Here is a 25,406-nt window from a genome sequence, read left to right on the forward strand (position 1 = left end):
CTGCTCCATTTCCACTCTCCCTGCTCCTTATTCGGTGTGTGCTGTATATATAGCCTTGCTTTCATTTATATTTATTCAAGTAATACAACTCCGTTAGGTTGACAGCAACGACTGTTGGTTGAAACAATTTGTCTGTTGTGGGATGCAAAAGAGGCGTCAGAGTGAGTGATAACATTCAATCTTTATTTACCTAATTTCTGTCATTACAGTGGTCATTAACTACAATTGTACGGTTAACAAGACAGTTTGAGTAGACACAACGTTTTTCTTATCCACTCCTACTAGCTAAATGCAGTACTTTAACTGCTGAGCTGACCAGTTGGCAAGATCGACATTACGTATCAGTGTTCTAGGGCAATTTCCTGCTTGGAATGGGTAAGTTAATCTCAATTCTTTCCCACAAATTAAACTTATGGTGAAACTTTAACTAAAACTATAACTACATTTGGATTTGGATTTGTCTTCGTGGCATGCCTGGAAATTATCTGGCGCGTATTATAAAAAACATAGCTAAGCACGTACTTGTACGTTTCATGAAGTAATGAGTTACTTCAAAAAGTCTAAGCGATCCGACTTTGTTTTGTTTTTATTTTATGTCATTTTTCGCTATTCACGTAATGCGGCTGCCAGTAACGTGGGGAAACAGCCAGAAAAAAAATATATTATGAAAACGACATTGATTTGCCCAGCTATAATATAACGAATTTAAAGCACCCCTTAAATTTCTGATAAAGCAAGGGCAACATAAGCATATAGAAAAAAATGTTAACAGAGAAAACCAACTTACTTTACCATAATCAACTAATCTTTTACTCAGCAATACAAAATTTTTATATATTTAGGGGCCTATATTAACTAAGGAATAAACTGAAATTCATTCTGCACTTTGAAATCTAAGCTATAGTTCATCGTGATTGCTAGTTTGATTATTTTGTTACTAAAGTTGGTTATTTTGAACATACCAGAAACTTCTTTTATCTAAACGTAACTTAGAAGCTCAGTATTTTTTTGTTATATACTAGTCCTTCACCTCATGCAAACTTCACAAAAAGAAAATAGGAAAAAAACTATACGCAACGCTGCAGATTGTTGTTCAGCTAGGCCATTTTGTCAAGAATGGTATTCAAAATGCTACAAAGTTCATTACGTTGTAGATTCGCTGCATATCTTAACATATCTAAATCATTTACGATTCTAGTCTACTATAAAGGTAACTTCATTCATCATTCATTTATTGCTTTCAATCGCATTAATAGCTAGAATAAACCTCGACTAGGAAGACATCTTTGAGTGCATATCATGATGCCATTATTGTCTCTCGCGGTATGGCAATCCAGGGAACGTTTCCTAAAAACAAATGTGAAGAGTCCATTTAATGCTTTAGATGGAAATCTTTGCAAAAAAAAGAATAAAAAACCTTTGTTATTCGCATCTTGTTAGAAGTCTGTAAATCTAGGCTTAAGATACTTCACCAACGTGTAACATTGTGGACGGAGATTTCATCATTGCAGTTCGGATGGCAAAATTCGGCAAGAATTGTATCCATCAGCTAATTTTATTTTAAAATTTATAAGACCTAATTTTCACTGTAGAGCCAGGACGGAAATCAGTGAAGTGGGAGGAACGTTTACGGGAAGCGAGAAAAGAGAGGGCGAGAAGCGGTTTTTCCAGGATGGTGGAAACTGGGAGAAAAAGAAAAAATCGCAATATTGCAAAATATTTTAAAATGAACAAGCACAACTAGGCGGGATCCAATTAAGAAGGGGCTGACATGGGGTTTAAAAAGTACGAAGTGGAAAGTTGAGATCCTCCCCACCTTGCCGCCGTCATCTGAGGAAGCAGCAACATTTTTTAGTTTAGACAATGGAAACTGATTGTGCAGAATTGCTTGTAATACCCTACCTACAACTCGTTATGAAAACTATTACTGTAATTATCCATTTCGGATCCCTTACACATGAACACCGTTTGCACACAGTGTCAATTTGTACCTGTACGCTACGGTCTGATTTACTAATAAAAGCAATAGCCCAATTTCGATATTTTAAAATTCAGTCAAAAACAATAGACATCACTACGAGGCTCCGGGGAATAAACCCCACAAACTCTATAGTTTAGTCCCGGAGCCTCGTCCTGAGGTCTATTGTTTTAGGCTGAATTTTAATATATCGAAATTGGGCTATTTCCAGTAATTTTATTGGTCTTCAAAGAACTAAACAAGTACATTTGGAAGCTTTCCCTTACAACTTGTTTTCTCTGGCCTTAGCTGGCAACATGATTTTTGTCAGTTTTAATTGGCTGGAGAGGAAGAGAGAGAAAAACGAACACAATGAGTCTCAACAAACAACTGTATCTTTTTTGTCTCCCTCTATAGGAAGCGCAATTTATTGTTGAAGTACGTACCTTATCTAACTCTGCTTCTGACTTTTTCTAGGATCATCGTGGCTAATTCCAATGCATTGCGGGCCATTTCTCGCGAGTAAACGTCGTTTGGAATCTGAGGAAAACAAACTTGGTCGGGGTAGCGCATGCGCGTTGAATCGCCCACGCGAGCCTCAAGTTGGCTTGATAACGTGGTCAACTGAGAGTCGTCCAATGTCAGGGCGTTTTGGACTAAGTTGTGAACATTGGTCTTGTAAGCGTCTACAGAATATTGGGCAGCCTTCAATGCTTTCTCTGCAGCCTGCAAATCAAACGCCGCTCTCGTTACAAAACCATTCACTTAGAATGAAATGCTTGTATTTCTTACCTTGAAAAATACGATTTTATTCACAGTTCTATTACAGGTTTGACCAACTGCTACCTGACTGGAAGCTGCACTACGGAGCTACAGGAGACTCGTTGATACTACGTGGTATAACAAACAAGGTTCAAATTTGATAAACCCGGAATAGAATATCTGTTAATTTCTTTTTTCTAGTACAGTCATACCGGTCTAAGTATTGATTTATTTATGGAAATTTTATTTCATCCCTTGTCTGAATTATAGTGAAATATTGAAACCAAGTTACACGATGATCTTTTATGTAATATCCTTACCTGGTGGCATTTAAAGCAGGCCCACTCGTAAGATGTTTTCTCAGTACCAATGTCGTTTTCAGCAGCCGCCAGGTCGGCCTCAGCTTGTCGAAACCAGCGTCGTGCCTCTCGTGGTTGGGGATTGGTGGTACAGAAGCTTGGGGGAACTTCCCATGAACGTGTTCTGGACGTTTGTGAACGTGTACTGTGGCCAGTTGACCCATAGTGTTGAACGACGCTGTCTCGGTACTCTCGGCGCTGTGATTTGTACCGCCTTACACGCGCTTCCCAGAAACAATAGAAGACACAATAGGACACCCCGTAGTTCTGCAATGTTTCTCTTTCCAGTCGTTCAATTTCATTCTTTAAGTGTTGAAACACTTGTGTGCAGAACGCCTCGTTTCCTGGGTTCATGTCGGGATGCCACCGTAGAAACAGTCGCTTGATAATTTGTCTTCCTCTGTCTTCCGGTAGCTTCCAAGCTTCTTCAAGCATTCTTGTAATTTCCTCGAAAATCTTCTGTTTATCCGTCGTGGAGTGAGAGCTCTCTTGCATGTCAGACATTACAACTTCACCTGATGTTACCTCTTGAAAGCGGTAAAATTTGTACAGGTCGGTAACATGGACAATTTTCGGTTCCTTGTCGTCCCCAATGTTGATCTTGTAGGACTTCGCAAAGACACTGACACTGTCATTCGGTACTTCTTCGATTATCACGGCGTAGATGTAGGTGGCATCTCCTTCTTGCAGTTCCAAACTTGGATCGTCTAACTCGTATCCAACGTATTCTCCGGGAGTTAACACTTCGAATGCCGGATTTAGAAGGTTATGCATTGCAATAGGGATGAAACTACCCGGCGGCGGGATGACCTCTCCTTCTTCCGCATCATAGGGGTCGTCTTGCCGAATCTTCATTCTATCCAGTAAGGAACATATCTTGCCAGTTTGGCTGAGGAGCATGGCGGGAATGTACATAGTTGCTTCTCGCAGCAGTCCTCGACACACCCCCGCAATCACTTGTGTTAACGTTAAGGCTACCGTAGACATGGTTTCTTCCGCGTCCTGGACTGCGTTAACATATACTCTCCAAATCTCTCCACCGGACTCTGAAACGTTCTCCAAAAAGTATGGTACTTCGAGTTCACTCCCTCGAATCACGATCCCATTATGAACCAGATGAGTGACAATTTTACTCATTCCAAGGAAGTCGATACTTTGTAAACTGCTTCTCACAGTAGCGATCACACTTTCGTCTAGCCCACCACCTTGATTGGCGTGACGAATGAGTCTGACAATTCCACGGTAGAATTGTTCCGAGTGCAGCTGCTTCTTCAGTGCGCTAGCAGCACCAAAATCAAAACGCTCGGCATTGTCTTCAGAATCCGCGAATTTTTCTTCGATTACAGAAGACATCATCTGAGGCCGGACAGCTGTGGGAAGAAGCATGATTAAGTCCTGGAAATTTGCACCGGATTTGCAGCAGACATCGGCCCTCTTTAGACTCACAACAAAAGGAAGGTTGAAGTCCTGAATACGATCCTTGTACTGCGGAGCGTCATTGAAGATAAGCTCGGTGGCCTTCCTTAACACGACGGGTTGTACATTGTCATCCGGACTGCTACTGAATGGAGATGTGGCTGGTAGGTACAAGGTAGATATATCCCACGTTGCGGCGGGAGTGTGTTGCAAGGTTTCGAGAAGACCTTTAACCGCTCTCAAAGCACTGTCAACTTCATTTGGATGCAATTGGTTTGCCTTGCACCGTCCGTGTAACATGTCTAGGACCATGGCATAGTGTGAAGGTGTGACAGAAGGGGAACAGCCCAGGTATTTAAATAGTGTCGTAAACTCACTGAGCTCGGCAGGCATTCTGTAAAGAAACGGCTTGATCTCAAGGTTCTCGTTCAATTCAATTACTACCTGTTTAGCATAAGCAAAACGTCCACCTTCCTCGACCAAAAGGCAAGGCGTATGCTCAAGTCTGTCCTTTTTGAATGTGTTTGATCTGGCTTTTCCTTGAAGAAACCTGTAGATATTCCTCATCACTGACATCCTCGTGTCTTTCTGAAAAGGCGTCACATCGATCTCCAAATGACAGGATAAATTTTGGCAGTGAAGAGCAACCAGTTCCACAGTTGGCGTTCTAAAAACCTGAAGTTGGGTGAGAATAGAATCGCAGTAACCACTTTTATTTATACTTTCTGGAAGTTTCATCAGGTACTGATAATTCTCTGGATGTGCCCAATGTGGAAGGATACCTGCAGTCGTCCAAACAATCTCAGTGTGTTCTGCTACCACAGAGCGTTTGAATGCAATGTATGGAGTATTGTCATCACGTCCTTCACCAAACTGTGGATAGAGGGCTTGAAGTTCTTGGTTTACAGGATTAGTGGCAACAAAGCGGATATCAGAAACGGCTTGTAGAAGCTCTTCTTCCAAAACATTTTCTCGAAGAAAAAGGTGCTTCACAAGTTCTTTAGACTTTTCGTCAGTTTTCTTATTCCGTTGTGTTGCGCCCTCACGTGCAACTTCCGTAGCAAACTTCTTGAAAAGATCTGGGGAAACTTCACAGATAAGCCCGATTTTTTTCAAAAATGACAGCCATTCGTGTGTCTTCAAAGATTCTGGAGGAAACATCTCTTCAGAAAGCATTATTTTGAAAACCTCATTGTGGGGATCGTAGTAGGAAGATGCTCTCTTTAAAGTCCCATCATTGGAGGTAACAATCGCTGCGTTTCTCAAACAAGCCAACAGCTTCTGTTTGTCGTCACTGTCGTCGGTTGATAGTTTTGCTAAAATAGATGCACGGATGTGTGTTAGATGAGCCAGCCTTGCTTCTGCGCTAAAAGTGCTAAAGTATTCCAAAATGAAATTACAATACATGTCGACGGCCGAGACACATTTGAATCCCAGAAATTCGAACAACGGAGATAGTCGTGACAAGCCTTCCAAAAACACTACATGTAGTCGAAGTCCCAACTCTTCCATTTCTTTTCGTGGAATGCCAATAGGAAAGGCGCACACTCTTTTACTGTATACACTGACGAGTGCACCATGCGTTGCTTGATAAAAAGGAAGTCTACTTAGTATGTTCTTGTCCCTTTCTTGCAAACCAGCCACATTGTCACTGAAGTATTGCAAAATGGTCTTGCATTCCAAAGTCCGCAATTGCCCTACAAGCGCTTGTGGGTTTGTCGTCAACTTCTGCTCCAACGATGTCAGTAAAGATGCTGGATACTTAAGGGTCGCAACTAGCAGGCGTGCAAGGCGACAGGAATCCAGCGAGGTGTAAACAAAGGGGCCCGTAGTGGACATCACAACATAGTTAACTTCTGCCAGAGTGAGCTTTTTTAAAGCCTGCACAAGTGGCCGACTTGAAGCATCATGAATTGACAAATCAAGGACAGATCCTGCTAATCGTAAGGGCACTAGGAAGTGTTCCGTTTTCACACCAGAAGTTTTTCCATTGTGTGATCTTAGCACACAGGTCGTCTCTGTGGCAGGGAGTATGCTCCAGTTTGAAAGAGGTTCGAGTATTGCTTGAATTCTTCTTTTCTTCTCTTCTTCACATACCTTTTCTTCCTGTAATACATTCTTTGTTTCTTCATTCAGGAAAGCCCAAACGCTATATATCCAAGTACGATTTGGCACTGATACATCTGTTGGACACCACTGGACGTACCTTTCTCTGCTGACAAACTCGCGTGGCAACGTTCGATGTAAATTATTTGCAAACTCCTTCACTCCAAAACGCTTAAACACAGGTGACTCTAGACTCGATGCATCGTCAAAGATTTCCTTCCTAATTTCGTCGTGGACAAACAGCTCTTCGCATTGCGGTAGGATTCCGTAATGACGTGAGAGAAACTTAGGATAAGCACTGCTAAATTGGTGTAAGGAGTTGTCTTGTGTCATAAGTAATGGTAGGCCAGACAGGTTTGCTAAGAAGTGTTCATCATCCTTGCAGTACTTAAGCACGAGTATGACCCCGTCAGCGTTTTTAAATGGGGTCTCGCTGACATCAACTGACATTGATCCAATGCAGCAAAGGGGATCTTCATTATTGCAGGTCTTGTAGAACTCCATTACAGCAGAAGGAGACACGCAAGGAGAATTCACACCGGATTTCTGCAATGCTTCAAATACAGATAAAGAGAATTTTACAAGGTTGAAACCTGTTTGCAGCAAAATTTCTTCAAATGTTGTTTTCTGTTGAATTCGTCTGTTTTCTCTGTCCATCTCGCTTTCAAGATAACGCTTTGGTTCACGGGAAAAACAATCACTTTTTCCAAGGTTGTTGAAGAATGCTTTGCTTTTTCCTTCGCCTGTTGGAGGAAGCCACGATAGCTGAACTGTAGCGGAGTTACGTTCTGATGGGTTGCCACGCACAACTGGAAGGAGTCTCGTTCCCTTGTTGTCCATTCCTTGGTACACAGATTTTACCAAGGTCTCCCAGTAAGATTTGTCTAAGACAACCAATGGAAATAACTTCTCGTAGTTTGCGAGCTTTTCCACCAAAGCATCTTTACTGTAGTTAACGGTAACTTGTTCAGTGCTGTGTGTGATTGGCAAATCAAGGTAACTCCTCACCTCATCCAAAAGTGTTAAATAGCATGAGGCTATTACATCCGTCAGCAAAGCGTTGTTCCAGTCACTACGATAGCCACTAGCTTCGTCTCTCCGCAGATTTCTTCGGCCTTCATGGTCCAGTGCAAAGTGACCATTGATATGGACCGGAAGGTCTGTTTCTAAAGGAAGAGGAAGAAAGCAGTAAGCTTTTTTCCTCTTAATCTCAGACTCCCCTTGCTTTGATTTTTTCTCCAAAAGACAAGCAACACCACCTCGAGGAAGCATTCCCAGATCGCCTTTGTTATAAGCATCCACTATGCTTCTTTGCACTTCATTTTCGAAGCCAGCTTGCTGGACAATCATCCACTTTTCGTTGTTTCCAAGGCTGTCTCGTAAGTTCAAAACATAGGAACACTTTTTCACTTCGATGTTGTTGGGGAACAAGTCGCTTCTTTGATCATCCGTCTTTCCGATCTGTTTGACGTAGGTGGCAAACTCTTTTCTTTTGGCTGCGTCCTCCTCTGACATTTCTGCCTCGACAAAATAAGAGTTGACCACTTTTCCACTTTCTTCGTCGATGTCACACAAAGTGATTTTTCTTACGTTATTCACAAAAAGTAGAACTTCAAAGAGCTCTCCTTTCAAGGCTTTCATCATGTCATCCAACGCTGCCAGTGTTACTGGTGATTCAGAAATCTTGGAGTGATCTGCCATCGCTTGGGTTCTCAACGGCAAACGAAACATTGTTGAGTTATGTATGGGGAACGCATCTTCGTTGTAGCAAGAAAAAACATGTGGAAACATGCTTTTCAATCGCGTTGATTCTTTAAACATTCTTCCTGGTTCTGACGCAGTTGCACCGGGCACGTACTTGTGGTGTGGATCCAACACACACAAAACATCTCCAATCTCTTCACCACTCGAGACAAATGTTGGAACATCAGTCAAATGATACACCGCATTGAAGCCGACACCATACTGGCCAGTCTTGTTTGGATCATCTCCCTTACTGCCTTCACCGAGGTTCTGTATTCCCACAATATCAGCTTTAGTGAAGGGTTTGTTGTTGTACACGCACAATGCAGGGCCCTGGAGTGACTTCCACGAGTCTCCAAACACTTTCTCGTCTGGATGCTGTCGAGGGTCTTTAATAAAAGAAATCTCTGTTGCTTGAGCATCATCTGCATTCTGAAGAAGTTCTTTCAAGATTTCTTTTTCACATGGGTAAGCTGTTAAAATACGTTTCAAACGATTGGTGAGTTTTTCTTTTTGACCAAAGGGAATACCAGACGAAAAATGCTGCAATGCTTTTTCACGGCGTGTTTTGACCCCCAGTTGGCCACTCGTTTTATGAGGAATCATGTCATTCACAAAATGAACCCCAATTTCGTCAGGCATCCACGGGCAGTCTCTCATACAAAGCTCACCAACAGATCGCATTATTCCTTGCGAATCAGGAAGATAAAATAATTCCTGATTTTCCTGAAGTTTGGCGACGTCGTCCTCTGGAACTATCAGACAGTTACCGAGTTGAACTGCCACATTAACTGCGACCTGAAGATTCTTCTCATCGAGCTCTGTGTCACCAAACGTCTCCTTTATTTTCTTCAAGCAAGTGATGTAATCTCTCTCTTCAAAAGCATGTTTTACACCGGCTCTTTTCATTAAATCTTCAAATGATCTGGCTAAATCATGTGGGAGCTGATAAAGATATGGAGAGCAATCAACGTCCAACCTGAAAGCCACTTGTTCTGTATAAACAAATTCTTCCCCAGAGAGAATGAACTTCTTTCCACAAAACATCCCTTTCACGTCCCCCATCTCCATTTCTTTGTTTTCAATGGCTTTTTGAAGATATTTGTAAGCTGCCAAGCACACTTTGTTTAGCTGTCGGATTTCATCTATACCAAGACTGTTAGCAGCGTTTATCGACGAGGCAACATCAAGTTGGGTTCTAACATGGTCTGGAGTGGCCTTCTTTTTGTCTAAATGTAGGAACTTTTGAACAGCTGTTGGGATAAATTGATCTACCACTGGCTCAGTGCAACAGACCAGGTACTTTTCGCTTTCTAAAAAGGACTCCATAGGTGACAGCAATACTCTTTGGGTATCGTTTTGTACCTTATCTCCTTTCCAGGGAAGAGGAAACTTCTTTGGTTTCCGAAGCACTGGAAGAAATTTGGCTTGTAAGAATTTGTTATGGATATCATCGGAAAGAGAGCTTCCATCCTCATTCTTAAGCTTTCTTTCTAGGCGATCCACCAATGCTTGTACGCGCATTAAAGCTGCTTCACTACTACATCTGTTTAACATGCTGATACTCTGTGCCCTTTCTGCAAGTTCAGGCCACGGAAGATCATCTGTCAACATCCCAAGTTGTTCAAGTTTGGCAAGTCGCATGCTGTTCAAGAACGTTTCCTCCGTACCAAAAGGGAACCTTTTATCCTCAGGGCTAAACAGTGACGCCGCGGTTTTGTATGGGTTGATTTGTTGGCCAGGACTCTTCAGCTCTTGACCGTCTGGGGAGGCTGGAATGCAATCATGTACTTTTATTAGGTCGTCGAATTTTCCAGTTTTGTCGTCTAGGACGTACAATACCAATTCATTCCTCAGATGGGATGGTACCGAAGCAACATTTGGAAAGAATAGCTCGCGGAAGAACCTTTCCTTGTCGTAGCATTTAGCCTGGATTGCTGCTCCCAGATCATATTCTACAAAAGACTGGTACACATCAGCTGGCATATCAATGATGACTCCACTCCCTTTGTTCAACAACTGGAAAACCTCAAACGACATGTCTCCTACTTGTGACTCGTGCCGAAAGTTTGGCTCCAAAAAGACCATTTGAGAGATGTCCACCCATCGATTTCCATCTGAAAAGAGAGCATAGCCTCCACAGGAAAGTTGTTGATAAAACGAGCGAGAAAGAGGCTCACAGTGAAGCTGTACTTCGCAAGCTTTGGGCCACAGTGAATGAAACTGGTATGTGACAGGTGCCGACTTCTTTACGTCCTCAAGTAGGTCCAGATATGCTGCACAGATAGAGTCTTGCATAAGAATATTGTTCCATTTTACTTCAAAGCAGTCTTTGTCGTCAGCTGTTTTCTCCTTCAAACCTCGTCTGCTGGCGGCTACTGCAAATGCACCATTTACATGCACTGGAAAACCACTGTAGATTGGAAGCGGGAGGTAGCAGAAGAGGCTTCCCTTGTGATGTGGCTCTTTCGTTGTGATCTGATCGACAACAGGTACAGGCAGGAGCTTTTCACTTTCGTCAGACAGCAACTGAACAGCAACTCCAGCTGATGGAAGTAGAGTCTTGTCGTCTTTAGCAAATTGCATTGCGTTTCCTTTGCCCATGGAAGATGCGACAAGCCAACTTTCAGATTCATCCTGAAGGTGACCATTGTCCTTAAGGAACGATCTTCCGCATTGCGTAATTATGCTCTTTATGCTGACTGTTAGTGCAGAGCTGAGCAGAACAGTATTAGAGCTGGTGGAATCTCCTAGACGCTTAGCTACTTCAGATGATGCTCGTAGAACATTGCACTGTTTTACTAAGTACTGGTCTTCAGTGCTTAGGTTCTTAACAGCTGGTGAAAGTGTGACTGGAACTGTCAATTCTCTTAAGATTCCACCTTGATGCAATGATTTGCTGACCTCAAACAACAGAATTGGTTGTTGGGAAGAAGCTGATTCTCTCGGCAAATGAAACACACTTATGCGGCGGACATTTTGTGTGAAGAGTAGCAAGGTTTTAGCACCACGAGTGAAAAGATCCAAAAGTTCCTCCACTTGTTTGTTGTCGTAATGAAGTTGCTTGATTTCGCTTTTAATAGCTTGCTCTTTAGTTCGTAAAGGAAAGCGAAAGAGTGTTCCATGGTACGAGTTGTCCTCTTTTTCCAGGCGAAGATCACAATCAAATATGCCGTTGAATGGTTTGAACTGGTTGCTAAAATTTCTCAGTCTCTTCGTGTTCTTGTTGATGTCTATCTTCATTCCTGGTTTGTTCTTGTTCCTGATTGCTTTTCCCAGATAGAAAGTGTTGGGGTCAAAAATCACAAAGTAATTTGTACTCACGAACATTGGAACATCCGTCAGGTTGTATACTGCATTGAAGCCGAGACCAAACTTTCCAATTTTCTCAGTGTCGCCTTCTTTTGTTGCACCGTTCAGTTTTGTTATGTTTGCAAAATCCTCGTCTCGAAACTCTGCATCGTTGTAAACCCACAGTGCAGGACCCTGGCAGTGTCTCATTTCTTCATCAATCAGACAGGTCATGGCATCTTCGTTTGTTCTTTCATCGTAAAGAAATCTAATTTCAGTAGCTCCGGCGTCGTCTGCGTTTTGAACAAGCTCTTTCGGTACTGCAAATCCATCGGTGTAATCTTCCAAAAGTCTGCTAAGTCTGCGAGTTAGTTTTTCTTCTTGCCCAAATTCCTCTCCTATTTTTTCCTCTCCTATTTCCAGCTCGTCAGGATCCAGCATTCGATTCATAAGCGTTGGAACAAGCAAAAGTTCAGCTGTGCTGTTTGGAATGTTTGGATGTACGTACAAAAAATCCATTTCTTCATCACGATTGCTTCTTTCCAACCACTCGTGCTCACAGTACATGCAATCTTCAACTAGTGCAAGCTTGAGATAAGCATCTCCTTCTACGTGAGTGGGAACCAGAACCTTTTCCTGAAGCGTCGAAGGCAACTGTTCACCAACCTTTGGCTTAACCTCATTCAGGATGTCCACAGATAACTGCAGGTCTTTCTTCACTTCTGTAGTCGGAAACTGAGAGCGGCTGTCATACTTTTGCTTTATCAAATGAAGAACTTGGAGCAGGATTGCGTCATCGCATTTTTCCAGCAAGCCAAGACTGGCAAAAAACGCAGAGAAATGTAGCACCTCTGAAGGGAGGGCGCAGATGTATGGTGATAGGTCAATAGGAGGCTTCTCAGATAGCAGAACGCTAGGTGAAGAAAATCCATCTCCACTCCAGATCCAGGCTGGATTGTCAAGGTCCCGTAAAGCCATCATTACGTCGGCGTGATCTGCACGGCTTAAAAATGCATAGATTTCTTTAACTATCAGGATGTAACGCGGCTTTTCATCTGGGTTGTAACAACTGACTACGTTGTTCAGGTGCTGTGTGACATCAAATACAGTTGGCTCTGTGTTCCAGGAAAAATAATGGGCTAACTGACTGGATGGCTCTGTTTTAACGACTGGCTTTACGGATCCAACGAGATTTACCAGTTGATTGCTCTTGACTTCTGAGGGTTTGTGGAAATTGGACTCTTTGCTTGTTTCTCCCAAAAACGTAAGACTTTGTGGAAAATCACTGGGTTTTCTTCTTATCCTGGGTACCCATGAGATGTCTTGAAGAAGTAATCCCAGCTTTGTTCCACAAGCGGTCTCTTGAAGTTTTGAAGGATTTCGTGTCAAGTATTCCATGATTGCTTCTGACTTTATTTCCGCTGCTGAAAGGCTTGAAATGCCACTGACCGCTTTCGCACTTTGGTAAAGGTCTTGCCCAGTGATCCTTTCCTCGCCTTTCATTCCGAGATCTTCCAAAATCACAAGGGCTGCAGGATCGTTGTATTGCTCTACAGCAGGAAAAACATCTTCATCAGTGAAAATTCTCCTCAACGAGTCTCCTCTGGGGTCGAATATTTCAATTGGCCGAACTCGTCTATTTTTGGTTGAGACAAATGGCAAAGCTTTTAATTTCTCTTTAAATCTCCCATTGGCACCAGCGTAAACTTTATAGCGCTCCATCACAAAGGCCATAAGTCTGTCAATCTCTTCAACAGTATAACAACCCTCTTCTACACCGGGGAATATTTCTTCGAGTAAAAATTCAGGCGGCGTCAGGATCCTGATGTCCAGTAAAACTGCCAAATGCTTCGAGTCGTCTTCCTTAACGTCAATGAGATCTCGGCGAGGAGTCACTGGGAACGACTGTTCGGGTGCGGCACAAAGATCCTCTTTCTTCGAAACAAAAGCCTTGGATAGAGTCTCAAACAAAGGAAGGCAATGGAGAACCTTCTTCTCTTCTGGTTCCAGTGATGAAGCTTTAGCAACAAACTTCCTCAAAGAGCGCTTCCCCTCGTCTGGTACTTTTTGCATTCCAGCCGTCATCACGGGCAGGGAAGCCGCCAAAGCTCTTAAAACACCTTGAGTTGACGGTGGTTGGACGAACGTACTCGTGACAGCGGGATGGAGGCTTATGAAATTTGGATATTCCTGTAATACTGTCACACCGAGCTCTTTCAAAACGCCAGTGAGGGTGTCATCAAGGCAATCGCCATGAAGGCTTCTTACTACTATTTTAGATGGCTGAGTGAGTCTTGCCAAGGTTACCGAGGCTTGGGACATGTCGATTGGAAGCAGTGGAAGGTTCTCAAGCATTTTAAGCTCATTTTCTGTGGCAAAGTTCTTGCCAAGGTAGTCCCACACGAGCCCCAGCCAGTCCTTTGGAGGATGATTTTCGACTCCAGGATACCACAGAACGTTTTCTCCCACTGACCACTCAGGAGGCAGTGATTTTGAAAGAAGTGTACCTACGTTGTCTTTGCAGAGATGTCGTAGCTGCGTGCATCCTATGTAAAATGAACAAAACTGTTTTGGATTATTTCTCTTAACAAAATTTATGTAATGGCCTTTTTGAGTCAGGAAGACTTTACAGATACTCTCTGTCCTTCGAGATGCTTTGCCATGGAAAAAAAACATATCATCTGTAGTAACATGCATTCAAGAACAATAAATTTCCGAAGTGTACTACTAAATAGCTAAGCTACTGCGAAGATAGCCGTACTTTTAAGATCTCCATGATACAACATACTACTATAGCTTGGCGGTGCAGAGTTTTGCTGCAAATACAGGACGTCGTATTCCTACCAACAACAAGTTTTGTTAAATTCGATCTTCTACTCTAGATCTGAAAGTGAATGTTTATTCAATTCAAACCTCTGTATTAATTATATAATTATATGGAATTAATTTTGGTTGCTTCGTAATAAAGTCTAGAACATGCTTCGTACCTTGGTCAGCAGCTGCTTGCAGGCTTCTTAAGAGGTTCTCGTCAATGCTCTGGTCCAGAAATCGATCCTGTAGACACGGAAGAAGTTCACGCGGGTGCTCAGGCGAACTGATGTAAATAGCTTCACCAGAGTTGGAAAACGAAGTGAACAATCCATTGGAAACGGGCAATAGCTCTAATCCTAGGAGTTCTGAAAACTTGCCGTCTTTGAGGACAAATTTTAGAAGCAGCAACTTCTCTGAGTGACTGATGCTTCTGTAACACGAAGGCGTTTCCTTGAGTACTTTCCGTGCTAGTAGGGGCGTGATTTCTGTACTCAAGTTTGTGTACATGCCCAACGCTTTTAACACGTGGCCGGGCAAAGAGGCAACATTTTGATCAGCCTTGAGGAAAACTCGCTCAAGCAGCTCTTTAGGATCATCCTCTTGGACTCTGTTAAAGATCACATCTTCCACGTTTAGCCAGTTTCCTCCGAGGGCTGGAGTGTAAACAACGTTTTCGGTACACAGCAGCTCAAACAAGGGGTTCTGCAGTCTTTTCCACTTTTGGTCAATACTGTTGATGTCTGGCCACGCTCTAATTGACAAAGAACATTACAGTAAAGTAATCAGTAAAAACAAACCTTTCACGGTCAACGAGGGAATCTGAGAATTAATTAACATGCATATTCTTCTTGTTTGCCTCTGTATCTTTAAGGACCTCTTCTGTGGGCGTCCAATTCTGTTATCCTTGACAGTCCGGTAAACTGTTCGCGAAATTAACCTCATAAAAAGGACGGTATTTGTTTGGAATATCATCAGGACATACAGATCAACGGACATGAAAATTTAGACATTTTAATCTTACTTGTAAATTGCCTCTGCTTGTACACTATAACACTTCTCGTTAATGGCTTCCATCAGCATCGTGGCATACGCGCGGGGGATTGCTTCTTCTAGCAGACACCGGTTCCACAACAAGGACTTGTCAGTCAGCTGTCGGCCTTCCTTCTCAGCCAGATCTTCTTGCTCAGCATTCGGTGTCTTAATGTAACGTCTGTTCTGGTTCAATGCAAAGAAGCCGTTAACATGCACTGGCAAACCTGTCAAGCTCGTCTTTTGCATGGGCAATGGTAGGAAACAAAACACGTGTCCTCGAATATCAGGCGTTTGATTTCCAGAGCTATCTGGTAATGCCATGGCGACACCAACTAAAGGTAGATAGCTCAGGTCTCCATCTGTAGCCAGGCTTTCAAATTGTGACGAGACCTTTCCACCACAAAAATAGTTTGTGACAAGGAATGAATGCCTTTCGGTACTGCTTCCTTCCCCTTCGGAGAAATTCAGTGTCTCAATCGTGATTGGATACGTTACTTTAACAGGTTGTGGCATTAGCTGGCCATGGCCGGTCTTGATCTCGTTCCGAAACTCCCGTCTCTTTTCTCGAACTAACTGGAGGCTATCATCGCTTATTCGTACTTGAAACGTTTTCCTGGCTTCACTATTTGACTCTTCCCGGACGTAAAGCTCTATGGATTCGAGATACTGGAGAAATAGAAGAATCAAGTGTGCATCGGCCATGAAACTCTCAAACAGCATGTTCACCTTTTCTGCAGAGTACAGCGTCTGTGACAGCTTTGAGGGGGTGTTTCGCAGGGGGAAGCGAAACAACGTCCCATTGTAAGATCCTTCAGAGAAAACATTATCTGTACAGTCGAATATTCCTTTGTAAGGGAGAAACTGGTCCGGTATACTGTCCATGGCTGCACGGTCTTCTTTCATTCTCCATCTGTGTCCCGTTCGTCGGTCTCTTCCGTCGCCAAAGTACTCCTCGTGCGGATCAATCACGCCAATTTGTGAACTGCTCACGATGCTCGGGAGATCTGAAATGAACAGAGCATGTAATGAGCAAAATTGTTGCTTCGGCGATGAAAGAATGGTTCTTGGCAGTTTTGTTACGTTTCGGCCACATTTCGCATGGTCGTATTGGATGGGAAGTTGTTTTGGATAATGGAAACAAGATTAAGATCCTACGTTACTCTTCTCGCTTTAATTTGATATACAAGATAGAAAACGGTCACCTAATGTATACAATTTTGAGTTTAAAAGGCCGCGGGCATGGAACTGGCGCGGCTGAGGTTCTTAGAAAGTCAATTGACACTGCATCCGACACGCCAGACGATCCACCACCAGGATTTTGCTATACGATATCTTGAAGTTGTTTTGATTTTTTGCAATTCGTCTTATTTGAAACGTTATAAGGGTTAATAGGTGGTTGTTGCCGTCACTTCTGCTAGTTTACCGGAGTTCATTTTAAGGTAGGCTGAAGTCGCATTTTATGCTCATATTTTCCGACATTCTCTAAGTCGCGTTGTCTTTCACTTCAAGAACCTTATCTTTGGGCCCGGGGGGGGGGGGGGGGGGGGGCCGCTGGATAGGGTATGGTTTTTTACTACTCCCATCCTGAACAGGGTATATAATTTCAAGCTCCTCTGTCTTAAACAGGGCCTGAACCTGTCCTAGACAGGGTATGGCTGCAAGACTGTCCTCAAGTATTTGTATTGTTTTCGCTTTCGCTTCAATGAAAAGCATTATTTTATTTGCTGGGATCGGTGTTCGCAGTTCAATGCGTCGAACATCGCGTCTGGGACGTAATCACAATAAAGCGTAAGTTATTGTTGATGTTGTCCTTTGTCCTAAATAGGGTCTTAAAATAGGGCGTGTTGTCTTACACAGGGTAGGTATTTTAAGTTTTCACTGTCCTAAACAAGGTTAGGGTTTCAAACCTCCAGCGGTACCCCTATACCTAAACAAAGGTCAAGTACCCTCCCCCCCGCGGGTCTTTGGGCAAACGCGACTTCACGAAAGTCTATCATTGATTCTTCATTCAATTACTCTCTATTCCTGATTGACCTAAAATAAAAGGGGCGATGAGACTATTTGAAACAATTTACCCATAACAATCGGAGACTAACCTGTAACATGAAATACAGACTTGAAGCCAAGGCCAAAACGGCCGACTTTCATTGGGTCTTTGACTTTAATACTGTCGCACAACATTCGTATGCCTTTCCAGTCGTCTTTAGTAAACTGAGCGTCGTTGTAGGCATAAAGTGCTGGGCCCTGTTTGACAAGCGTACAAACATTATTAAAAATACACAACAGAGCATAAATTCAAGCATTTGTTCTGTTATTAGTAGTGCGACAAAGTACCAATAGGATTCAAATACTGTGCAGAAAACTGCGAGTGTTTTACCACTCACTTCGTTTAAAAAATCTACCTGAAACTGGGCGAGGCCTTTGCTATGTAGTTTTTCTGTTCCATAGCTGTGTTTGTCGTGAAGTAATTTCACTTTGCTTGCCCCTGCATCTTCGGCATTTTGAATGAGCTCCTAATATATGGGAGAAATATTGTTCACTTTTAGAAGAAATAAAATCATTACAGAAATATAGAGTAACGATAGACTTTTTAGTTGGGTGAGAATTTGTCTTTGACACAATCGCCATCCGGACATGCAACTTGAGTTCTTCTTAGTTTTATAGATAGGGTAAGCATAAAGTTTGTTCTGCTGAAGACTGTGGTGCACAATCTAGCGGTCTTTTTTCACCGTCTTTACCTTCAGTATCTGCCCATCGTCTGGATACTGATCTAGGATGGTCCTCAGCTGTTGGATAAGCGATGGCTGAATCAAATCAAACCCATCGTCATCATTATCCGCTAGCACGAAAAAACAAAAAAAAATTATCAGCTAGACTTACTGCGCCCATTTTCAGTATCTAATCAGTAGCTGCTATAGCTACTGACAATGACTGATCCGAAAAACTTACATGTAAAGACAGGTGGAAGTAAGCAAGAATGCACGAAGGAAAGAAAGAAGAAAGATAGGGAGAGGAAGAGAAGGAAGCAGGTAAGTAAGAAGGTAAACATCCAGGAAGGAGGGCAGGCAGGCGGGCAGGCAGGCAGGTAGGAGGCAGGCAGGTAAGTAGGAGGTAGAGAGGTAGGAAGATAAATATGCAGGCATGCAGTAAGGCAGGTGTAAAGCAGGATTGACTAACAGGCAGGTAAGGTAGGCAAGAACGTAGTTCAAAATGTGAAAAGGAAAGGTGGGTCAATAGGCAGGCAGGTAGGTAGGTAAGTATTGGTGTAAAACAGTATTGCAATGAGAGCTTGTGTTTACAGAAGAGTGTAACCTTAACTTCGAGATAATTTTCACGAGTTTGATCTCTCTTACATAAAAACAATTGTGGCAGTGTGCGTTAGTGCGTACCGACTGTCATTCACTTCATTAAATTGTTTCTCAATTACCTTATTGTATTTTCCATGAAATCCATCCTTTCTTCATCAGTAAAACTACTTAAACTGAGCAAAATCCAAGCTTAGAATGATTTCTCAGTACTCTGGAAGCCTTTTCCGAGAAATCCTGTCTTCACAGGCAGACAGGCAGGCAGGCAGGCAACAGACCGGCAGGCCGGTAGATAGATAGGTAGGTAGGTAGGTAGGTAGGTAGGTAGGTAGGTAGGTAGATAGGTAGGTAGGTAGGTAGGTAGGTAGGGAGGTAGGTAGGTAGGTAGCTAGGTAGCTAGGAAGTAGGCAGGTAGGTAGGTAGGTAGGTAGGTAGGTAGGTAGGTAGGTAGATAGGTAGGGAGGTAGGTAGGTAGGTAGGTAGGCAGGTAGGTAGGCAGGTAGGTAGGTAGGTAGATAGGTAGATAGGTAGGTAGGTAGGTAGGTAGGTAGGTAGGTAGGTAGGTAGGTAGATAGGTAGGTAGGTAGGTAGGTAGGTAGGTAGGTAGGTAGGTAGGTAGCAAGTAGGCAGGTAGGCGGAGGGAGGTAGGTAGGTAGGTAGGTAGGTAGGTAGGTAGGTAGGAAGTAGGCGAGGTAGGTAGGTAGGTAGGTAGGTAGGTAGGTAGGTAGGTAGGTAGGTAGGTAGATAGGTAGGTAGGTAGGTATAGGTAGGAAGTAGGCAGGAAGGTAGGGAGGTAGGAAGGAAAATATGCAGGCAGGCAGGTAGGCAGGTGTAAAAAAGTATTGACAGACAGGCAGGTAAGGTAGGCAAGAACGTAGTTCAATAGGTAAAAAGGTAAGGAGGCAGGTAGGCAGGTAGGTAGGCAGGTAGTTAGGTAGGTAGATAGGAAGGAAGGTAGGAGGCAGGAAAGAAGGTAAGTAGGCAGGCAGGTAGGTAGTAAGGTAGGTAGGCAGGTAGGTAGGTTCCTTGGAAGGTAGGTAGGTAGACAGGTGTGAAGGTATGGAGGCAGGTAGGCAAGCCGAAAGGCAGGCAGTAAAGTAGAAAGGTAAATATGAGGCAGGCAGGTAGGTGGTAGGTCGGTGAGTAGGGAGGTAGGAAGGTAAATATGCAGGCAGGCATGCAAGCAGGTAGGTAGGCAGGCGAAAGTTAGGCTTGAAAGACAGACAGGCAGGTAAGCTAGGCAAGAACGTATTTGGAGATAGGTAAAAAGGTTAGAAAGTGGATATGTAGGTGGGCAGGCAGGCAGGCTTGATGGTAGGAATAATTTAGGCAAGTAGGTAGGTAGGTAGGTAGGTAGGTAGGTAGGTAGGTAGGTAGGTAGGTAGGTAGGTAGGTAGGTAGGTAGGTAGGTAGGTAGGTGGTGGGGTAGGTAGGTAGGTAGGTAGGTAGGTAGGTAGGTAGAGAGGCAGGCAGACAGGCAGATAGGAATGTAGGTAAGTGATAGGTCGAATCAGTCAGTCAGTCAGTCAGTCAGTTAGTCAGTTAGTCAGTTAGTTAGTTAGTTAGTTAGTTAGTTAATTAGGTAGGTACAGAGGCAGGTAGGAAAGGCAGAAAGGGAGTCAGGTTAAGTTAGGTAGGCAGGTAGGTAGGCAGGCAGGTAGGCAGGCAGCTAGATAGGCAGGTAGGTAGGTAAGTAGGTAGGTAGGTAGGTACCTAGGTAGGTAGGTAGGTAGGTAGGTAGTAGGTTGGAAGGTAGGAGGAAAGTAGGTAGGTAGGTAGAAAGGCAGGCGGGCAGGCGGGCAGGCAGGTTGGTAGGTATAGGTAGGTAGGTAGGTAGGTAGGTAGGTAGGTAGGTAGGTAGGTAGGCAAGTAGATAGGTGTGTAGGTAGGCAGGCACTGCCTAGCCCCTTTAATTGGTTAGTACTAACATACACCCCCCCCTCTTTCTCTACCCCCCCCCCCCACCTCCCATTCCAGGTCTGTAATCTCCAAGTTAAGAGTATGTTTTTTTATGCCAATACTAGTCCACTAAGAATATGATTGAATAAACATTCGTCTGCTTGTCTGTATGAATTTTTTGTTATTTTGTTTTGAGACAAGTTTGGGATTAAAATAACCGCTTGCACGGTCGACTATACACACATGTGGGAGACGTGGGTGGGGGGGGGGGATCACAAAGAGTCGACGATCAAATAAAGTTGACTTGCAGAAAAAGCTAATATACTAGACACTCATTTGATACTCACCCATTTTCTGGAAGGATCACTCTTCTGCTCTTACATTGTGTTCATCTGGAAGGGAACGATGGTCCGAATATTTATTTCACTATACAAACCAGAACAGCATTTCGCAAATTTGCAAAACACTGCGGCTAAATTACAGCCAGCCAGTAAGTTGTCCATAAAACGCCAAATTAAATGACTAGAATTTTTGAGAAATTCGAAGAGACTATGTTTTCTTCTTTAAGATGAACTATGTGATTTTGAAGGGCTTTAGCCCCGGGGGGGGGGGGGGAATCCCATATGAGAGTGACGGGGATGCTCGTCGTCTCGCTTAGGGGTATAAATTTCGGACTTTGGGTCTCGCTTAGGGTGTTCTGGGGAAAATGCAAGAAAATGACAATATTTTTAGCCGTCAGGGTCTCGTTTAGGGTTACACACGAAGAAATATACCAATATAAGTTTTTTTCTCAGTCTTTTGGTATCTTTTAGGGGTCTAAAATAGCTTGAGCCACGCCCAGATTGGTCTCTTTTAGGGGTTCTTTTCAAAATTTCCGACGAGCATCCCCGTCCCTTTAATATGGGAGTCCCCCCCGGGGCTTTAGCTATAGATCTCAAATCGGCTTGTTTAATTATTTCAAATGAATTGAGAGCAAACTGTTTGCATGCAGGCTAACCGGAGCGTTAGTACAGTAAAGGCTAAAAGGACGTTTGGAACTTGGGTTTAGTCTCACTGCCGATCACTTTATGGTCTATATATAGTCTATTTAAAACCTTGATGAACCGTCACGTTGCCGGTACGTCCTTAAGAAACACTTCGTAAAACGTAATAACAAAAGCCGTGAAAAGCAGAAAATATGTTAAAACAGAGAAGTTTGGGGTTACAGCTTTTAGTACGGAATTCAACTATGTATATATATGCAAGGCATTAATTCTCATCCTTCACTAGCTTCAGAGTCTGTGTGTATCTTTTGCTGTAACATTCTGTGAAATGGCGTCTCTCAATAAAACATTTTGTACCGAACGGAATTTAGGAGACCAGAATAAGCGATCGAGACCGCAACTTATAATTTGTTTAAAAATATGATTTTTTTTAGCCGTTAATTGTCGAGCAAAAGTTCAGCTGTTGCATCTCAAGAGCTTTTCGAAGCCTTGGAGGGCCTAACGCTTTTGAAATCTAAAACTTTGAAGTTTTCACGACACTTCAAATTTCGTCCTTGTATCAGGATGGAATTTAGGAGAGCAGAATAGGCGATCGAGACCGCAAGTTATTTGTTCAAAAATGTGATTTTTAGCCATTGATTGTTGTGCAAAACTTCCGCTGTTGCACATCAAAAGCTTCTGGAAGCTTCGGAGGGCCCAACGCTTTCGAAAATCGAAAATTTGTGTGTTCACGACAGCTTTTTGGTGCAAAACAGTATTGCAATGAGAGCTTGTGTTTACATAAGAGTGGAACCTTAACTCAGTCTACGCCTTCGAGATAATTTTCGCGAGTTTGTTTCCTCTTAAGAAACAACCGTGGCAGTGTGCGTAAGTGCGTACCGTCTACCTTTCACTTCATTAACATTGTTTCTCGTTTACCTTACTGTACTTTCCATGAAATCCATCCTTTCTTCGTTAGTAAAACTACTAAAACTGAATCAAATCCAAGACTCTGGAAGCCTTTTCCGAGAAATCCTGTCCTAAACTCGTTGTCACGTGACCTATTAACGTTTCCCGGAAAGCAATCATTTTACTTCCGTGTCACGACGGTCACGCAAGAGTCACGCCACTACGAAGCGAAATTGATCGAGGGTCTGTAGAAATTAAACCATTTTAATTGTATAAATAAAACGTGAACCATCTGATGTTTTCACTGGCAATATTCGCAGACAATAGTAAAATAACGTAGTATCGATGTTTATTAACGACAAAGATATCAGATCATACCAATTGTTGTTAATAAAACAAGATCGTGTGCTTGTAAAATGAAGTACTTGCTTCTTTGATTTATAGTGAATCTGGAATTTTTTTTTTTTACATTTCGAAAAAATGGGTCGGTCGGGCAATGGGAAACGAAACATTTTATTGGGATGGCCATAACAATATTAAAAACAGAGAAGGGCCCCAGAAAATTAAAGCGGGTGGGGACGAGAAACTTTTTTTTTTTTTGTATTTGGCCTAATCGATCACCATGTGTACGGAATTCAACTTTGTATATATACAAAGGCATAAATTCTCATCCTATACTAGCTTAGCCAGTGTCTATCTTTTGCTGTAACATTCTGTGAAATGGGGTCTGCCGCTTATGACTTTTAATTTTGTAACAGGACAGAATTTTCGAGAATAAGCGATCGAGAACGCTACTTATATTTCTTCAAAAATATGTCAGTTTTTTAAGCCGTTAATTGTTGTGCAAAAGTTCGGCTGTTGCATCTCAAAAGCTTCTCGAAGCTTTGGAAACCTAACGCTTTCGAAAACCTACAAATTTGAAGTGCTCACGACACTTCAAATTTCGTCCTTGTACCAGGATGGAATTTAGGAGAGCAGAATATTAAGCGATCGAGGCCACAACTTATTTGTTCAAAAATATGATTTTTTTAGCCATTGATTGTTGTGCCAAACTTTAGCTGCTTCATCTCTTCGGAAGCTTCGGACGGCCTAACGCGTACGCTTTCGAAAATCGAAAGTCGTGTGTTCACGACAGCTTTTTGGTGTAAAACAGTATTGCAATGAGAGCTTGTGTTTACAGAATCTGAGTGTAACCTTAACTTCTACACCTTCGAGATAATTTTCACGAGTTTGATCTCTCTTACATAAAAACAATTGTGGCAGTGTGCATTTATAGTGCGTACCGTCTAATTCACTTCATTAAATTGTTTCTCAATTACCTTACTGTATTTTCCATGAAATCCATCCTTTCTTCATCAGTAAAACTACTGAACGAAATCCAAGCTGAGAATGATTTCTCAGTACTCTGGAAGCCTTTTCCGAGAAATCCTGTCTTCTCGCGTTGTCACGTGATCTAAAAGCGTTTCTCGGAAAGCAATCATTTTACTTCCTTGTTACGGCAGTCACGCAAGAGTCACGCCACTGGGCAACCAGGCTCAACGTGTTCAAAAATGATGATATAAGTAACACATAGACCACTGGTCCATAACATTTTTCTTCCGGTCCCCTTAAAGACCTCCATATTTGGCCGCGGTGGTCTGCCCGCAAGACAAAAATGCGAAAATTGAGACTTGTCTCGCTTTTTATTGAGCCGAGTTCATATAGCGGAAGAAAGCGCTTTGTTTCTGGGAATTCTTTTGACATTTCTGAGAAAAGACCACGAGGGAGCACTCAAAAAAGTTTTATACGGGGAGGCTCCGCCCCAAGCTCTTACCCCTTACCCTTTTATATACCATTTTGACAGAAATTGTACCCCTTTCGTATTCCTTTTACTGACAAAAGGTACCCCTTTCATATTCCTAAAAGACATGACATAGCCTTAGAACAGGACGTTTTCTTGTCATTTTTATGTAGCGCTTAATAAATTAAAATAATACAGCCATAAAGTGCGTCTGTTCGAAATATTTTAATTACAGGCCTTTTAAAAAACCTAAATGACGGATTTTTATACCCTTTCATATACCTAAACTTGTGAAATCGCTACCCTTTTATATACCAGAAGCCTGAAAAAGGTACCCCTTTTGTGCGGAGCCTCCCCGTATAGGCCGTTATATGGAGTACCCCCCCCCCCCGGGGAAAAGACCAGCTTGAAAAACAAAACAAAACAAAGAAACAAAAAACATTGCCTACATTATGGAAATGGTACCCCCTTTCAGGTGTAGCATGAGCCTTCCCATATTAATAAACAACTGCAAGCAAGGCTGATCATACTACGTGAAAAATAGGCTTTGCGAGACAACACCACGACTGGAACCGATACAGCAGGATTGCAACCGCGGACAGCTGTTTCGTTCTTATTGGAACTCATCAGCGCGGTGTAGCGAATCTAAATGACGCCAGCCCAAAGGCCAACGCAAATAAATTGCCCAATAACCCGTACACTGTATCAAGTTCCGTACTTTGAACTTACCTGTCCCCCGAATCACGCGCTGCCACATCACGTGTTTCGGGGGACAAGAAATTCAAAGTGTCACGATGGAGTCTCGCAAAGCAAGATAACTTAAATGTGGTAGGCACAGCCATTCCGAACATTTAAGCGCATGGACAAAACCATGCTAAATAAAAGCACAGCATATCGGATCTGAAAAGATCTACGGTCCAAAAATATGTAAAAGTAAGACTAAAACTGCAAGGGACCGCAAACGATAATGCTGCTATTCGTAGGATCTACTGAGAGATCTGATCAGCAATAAAATGAAATAACAAACAACTGCAAGCAAGGCTGATCATACTACGTGAAAAATAGGCTTTGCGA

General features: G+C 42.7%; 1 protein-coding gene across 2 annotated transcripts; it reads right to left on the reverse strand.

The window, feature by feature from the left end:
* Positions 1 to 162: 162 nt before the first annotated feature.
* LOC144659406 (sacsin-like) lies at positions 163 to 23,946 on the reverse strand. Of its 2 annotated transcripts, none has more exons than XM_078519818.1 (10): positions 23,872 to 23,946; positions 21,029 to 21,073; positions 18,216 to 18,316; positions 17,880 to 17,990; positions 17,574 to 17,721; positions 15,467 to 16,481; positions 14,622 to 15,196; positions 3,040 to 14,180; positions 2,404 to 2,683; positions 163 to 1,347 (listed from the first exon to the last, which is right to left on the reverse strand). In XM_078519818.1, the coding sequence occupies exons 2-9, from the start codon at positions 21,030 to 21,032 to the stop codon at positions 2,405 to 2,407; spliced, it is 13,374 nt and encodes a 4,457-aa protein (XP_078375944.1). In that variant the 5' UTR covers positions 21,033 to 21,073; positions 23,872 to 23,946; the 3' UTR covers positions 163 to 1,347; position 2,404. The 2 variants fall into 2 exon arrangements, with proteins under 2 accessions (XP_078375944.1, XP_078375945.1); XM_078519819.1 differs by lacking the exon at positions 23,872 to 23,946 and adding an exon at positions 22,583 to 22,618.
* Between the last annotated feature and the right edge of the window lie 1,460 nt (positions 23,947 to 25,406).

This window comes from Oculina patagonica, chromosome 7 (genome assembly GCF_052425735.1).
Source record: "Oculina patagonica isolate OP01 chromosome 7, crgOcupat, whole genome shotgun sequence".
Classification (NCBI taxonomy): Eukaryota; Metazoa; Cnidaria; class Anthozoa; order Scleractinia; family Oculinidae; genus Oculina; species Oculina patagonica.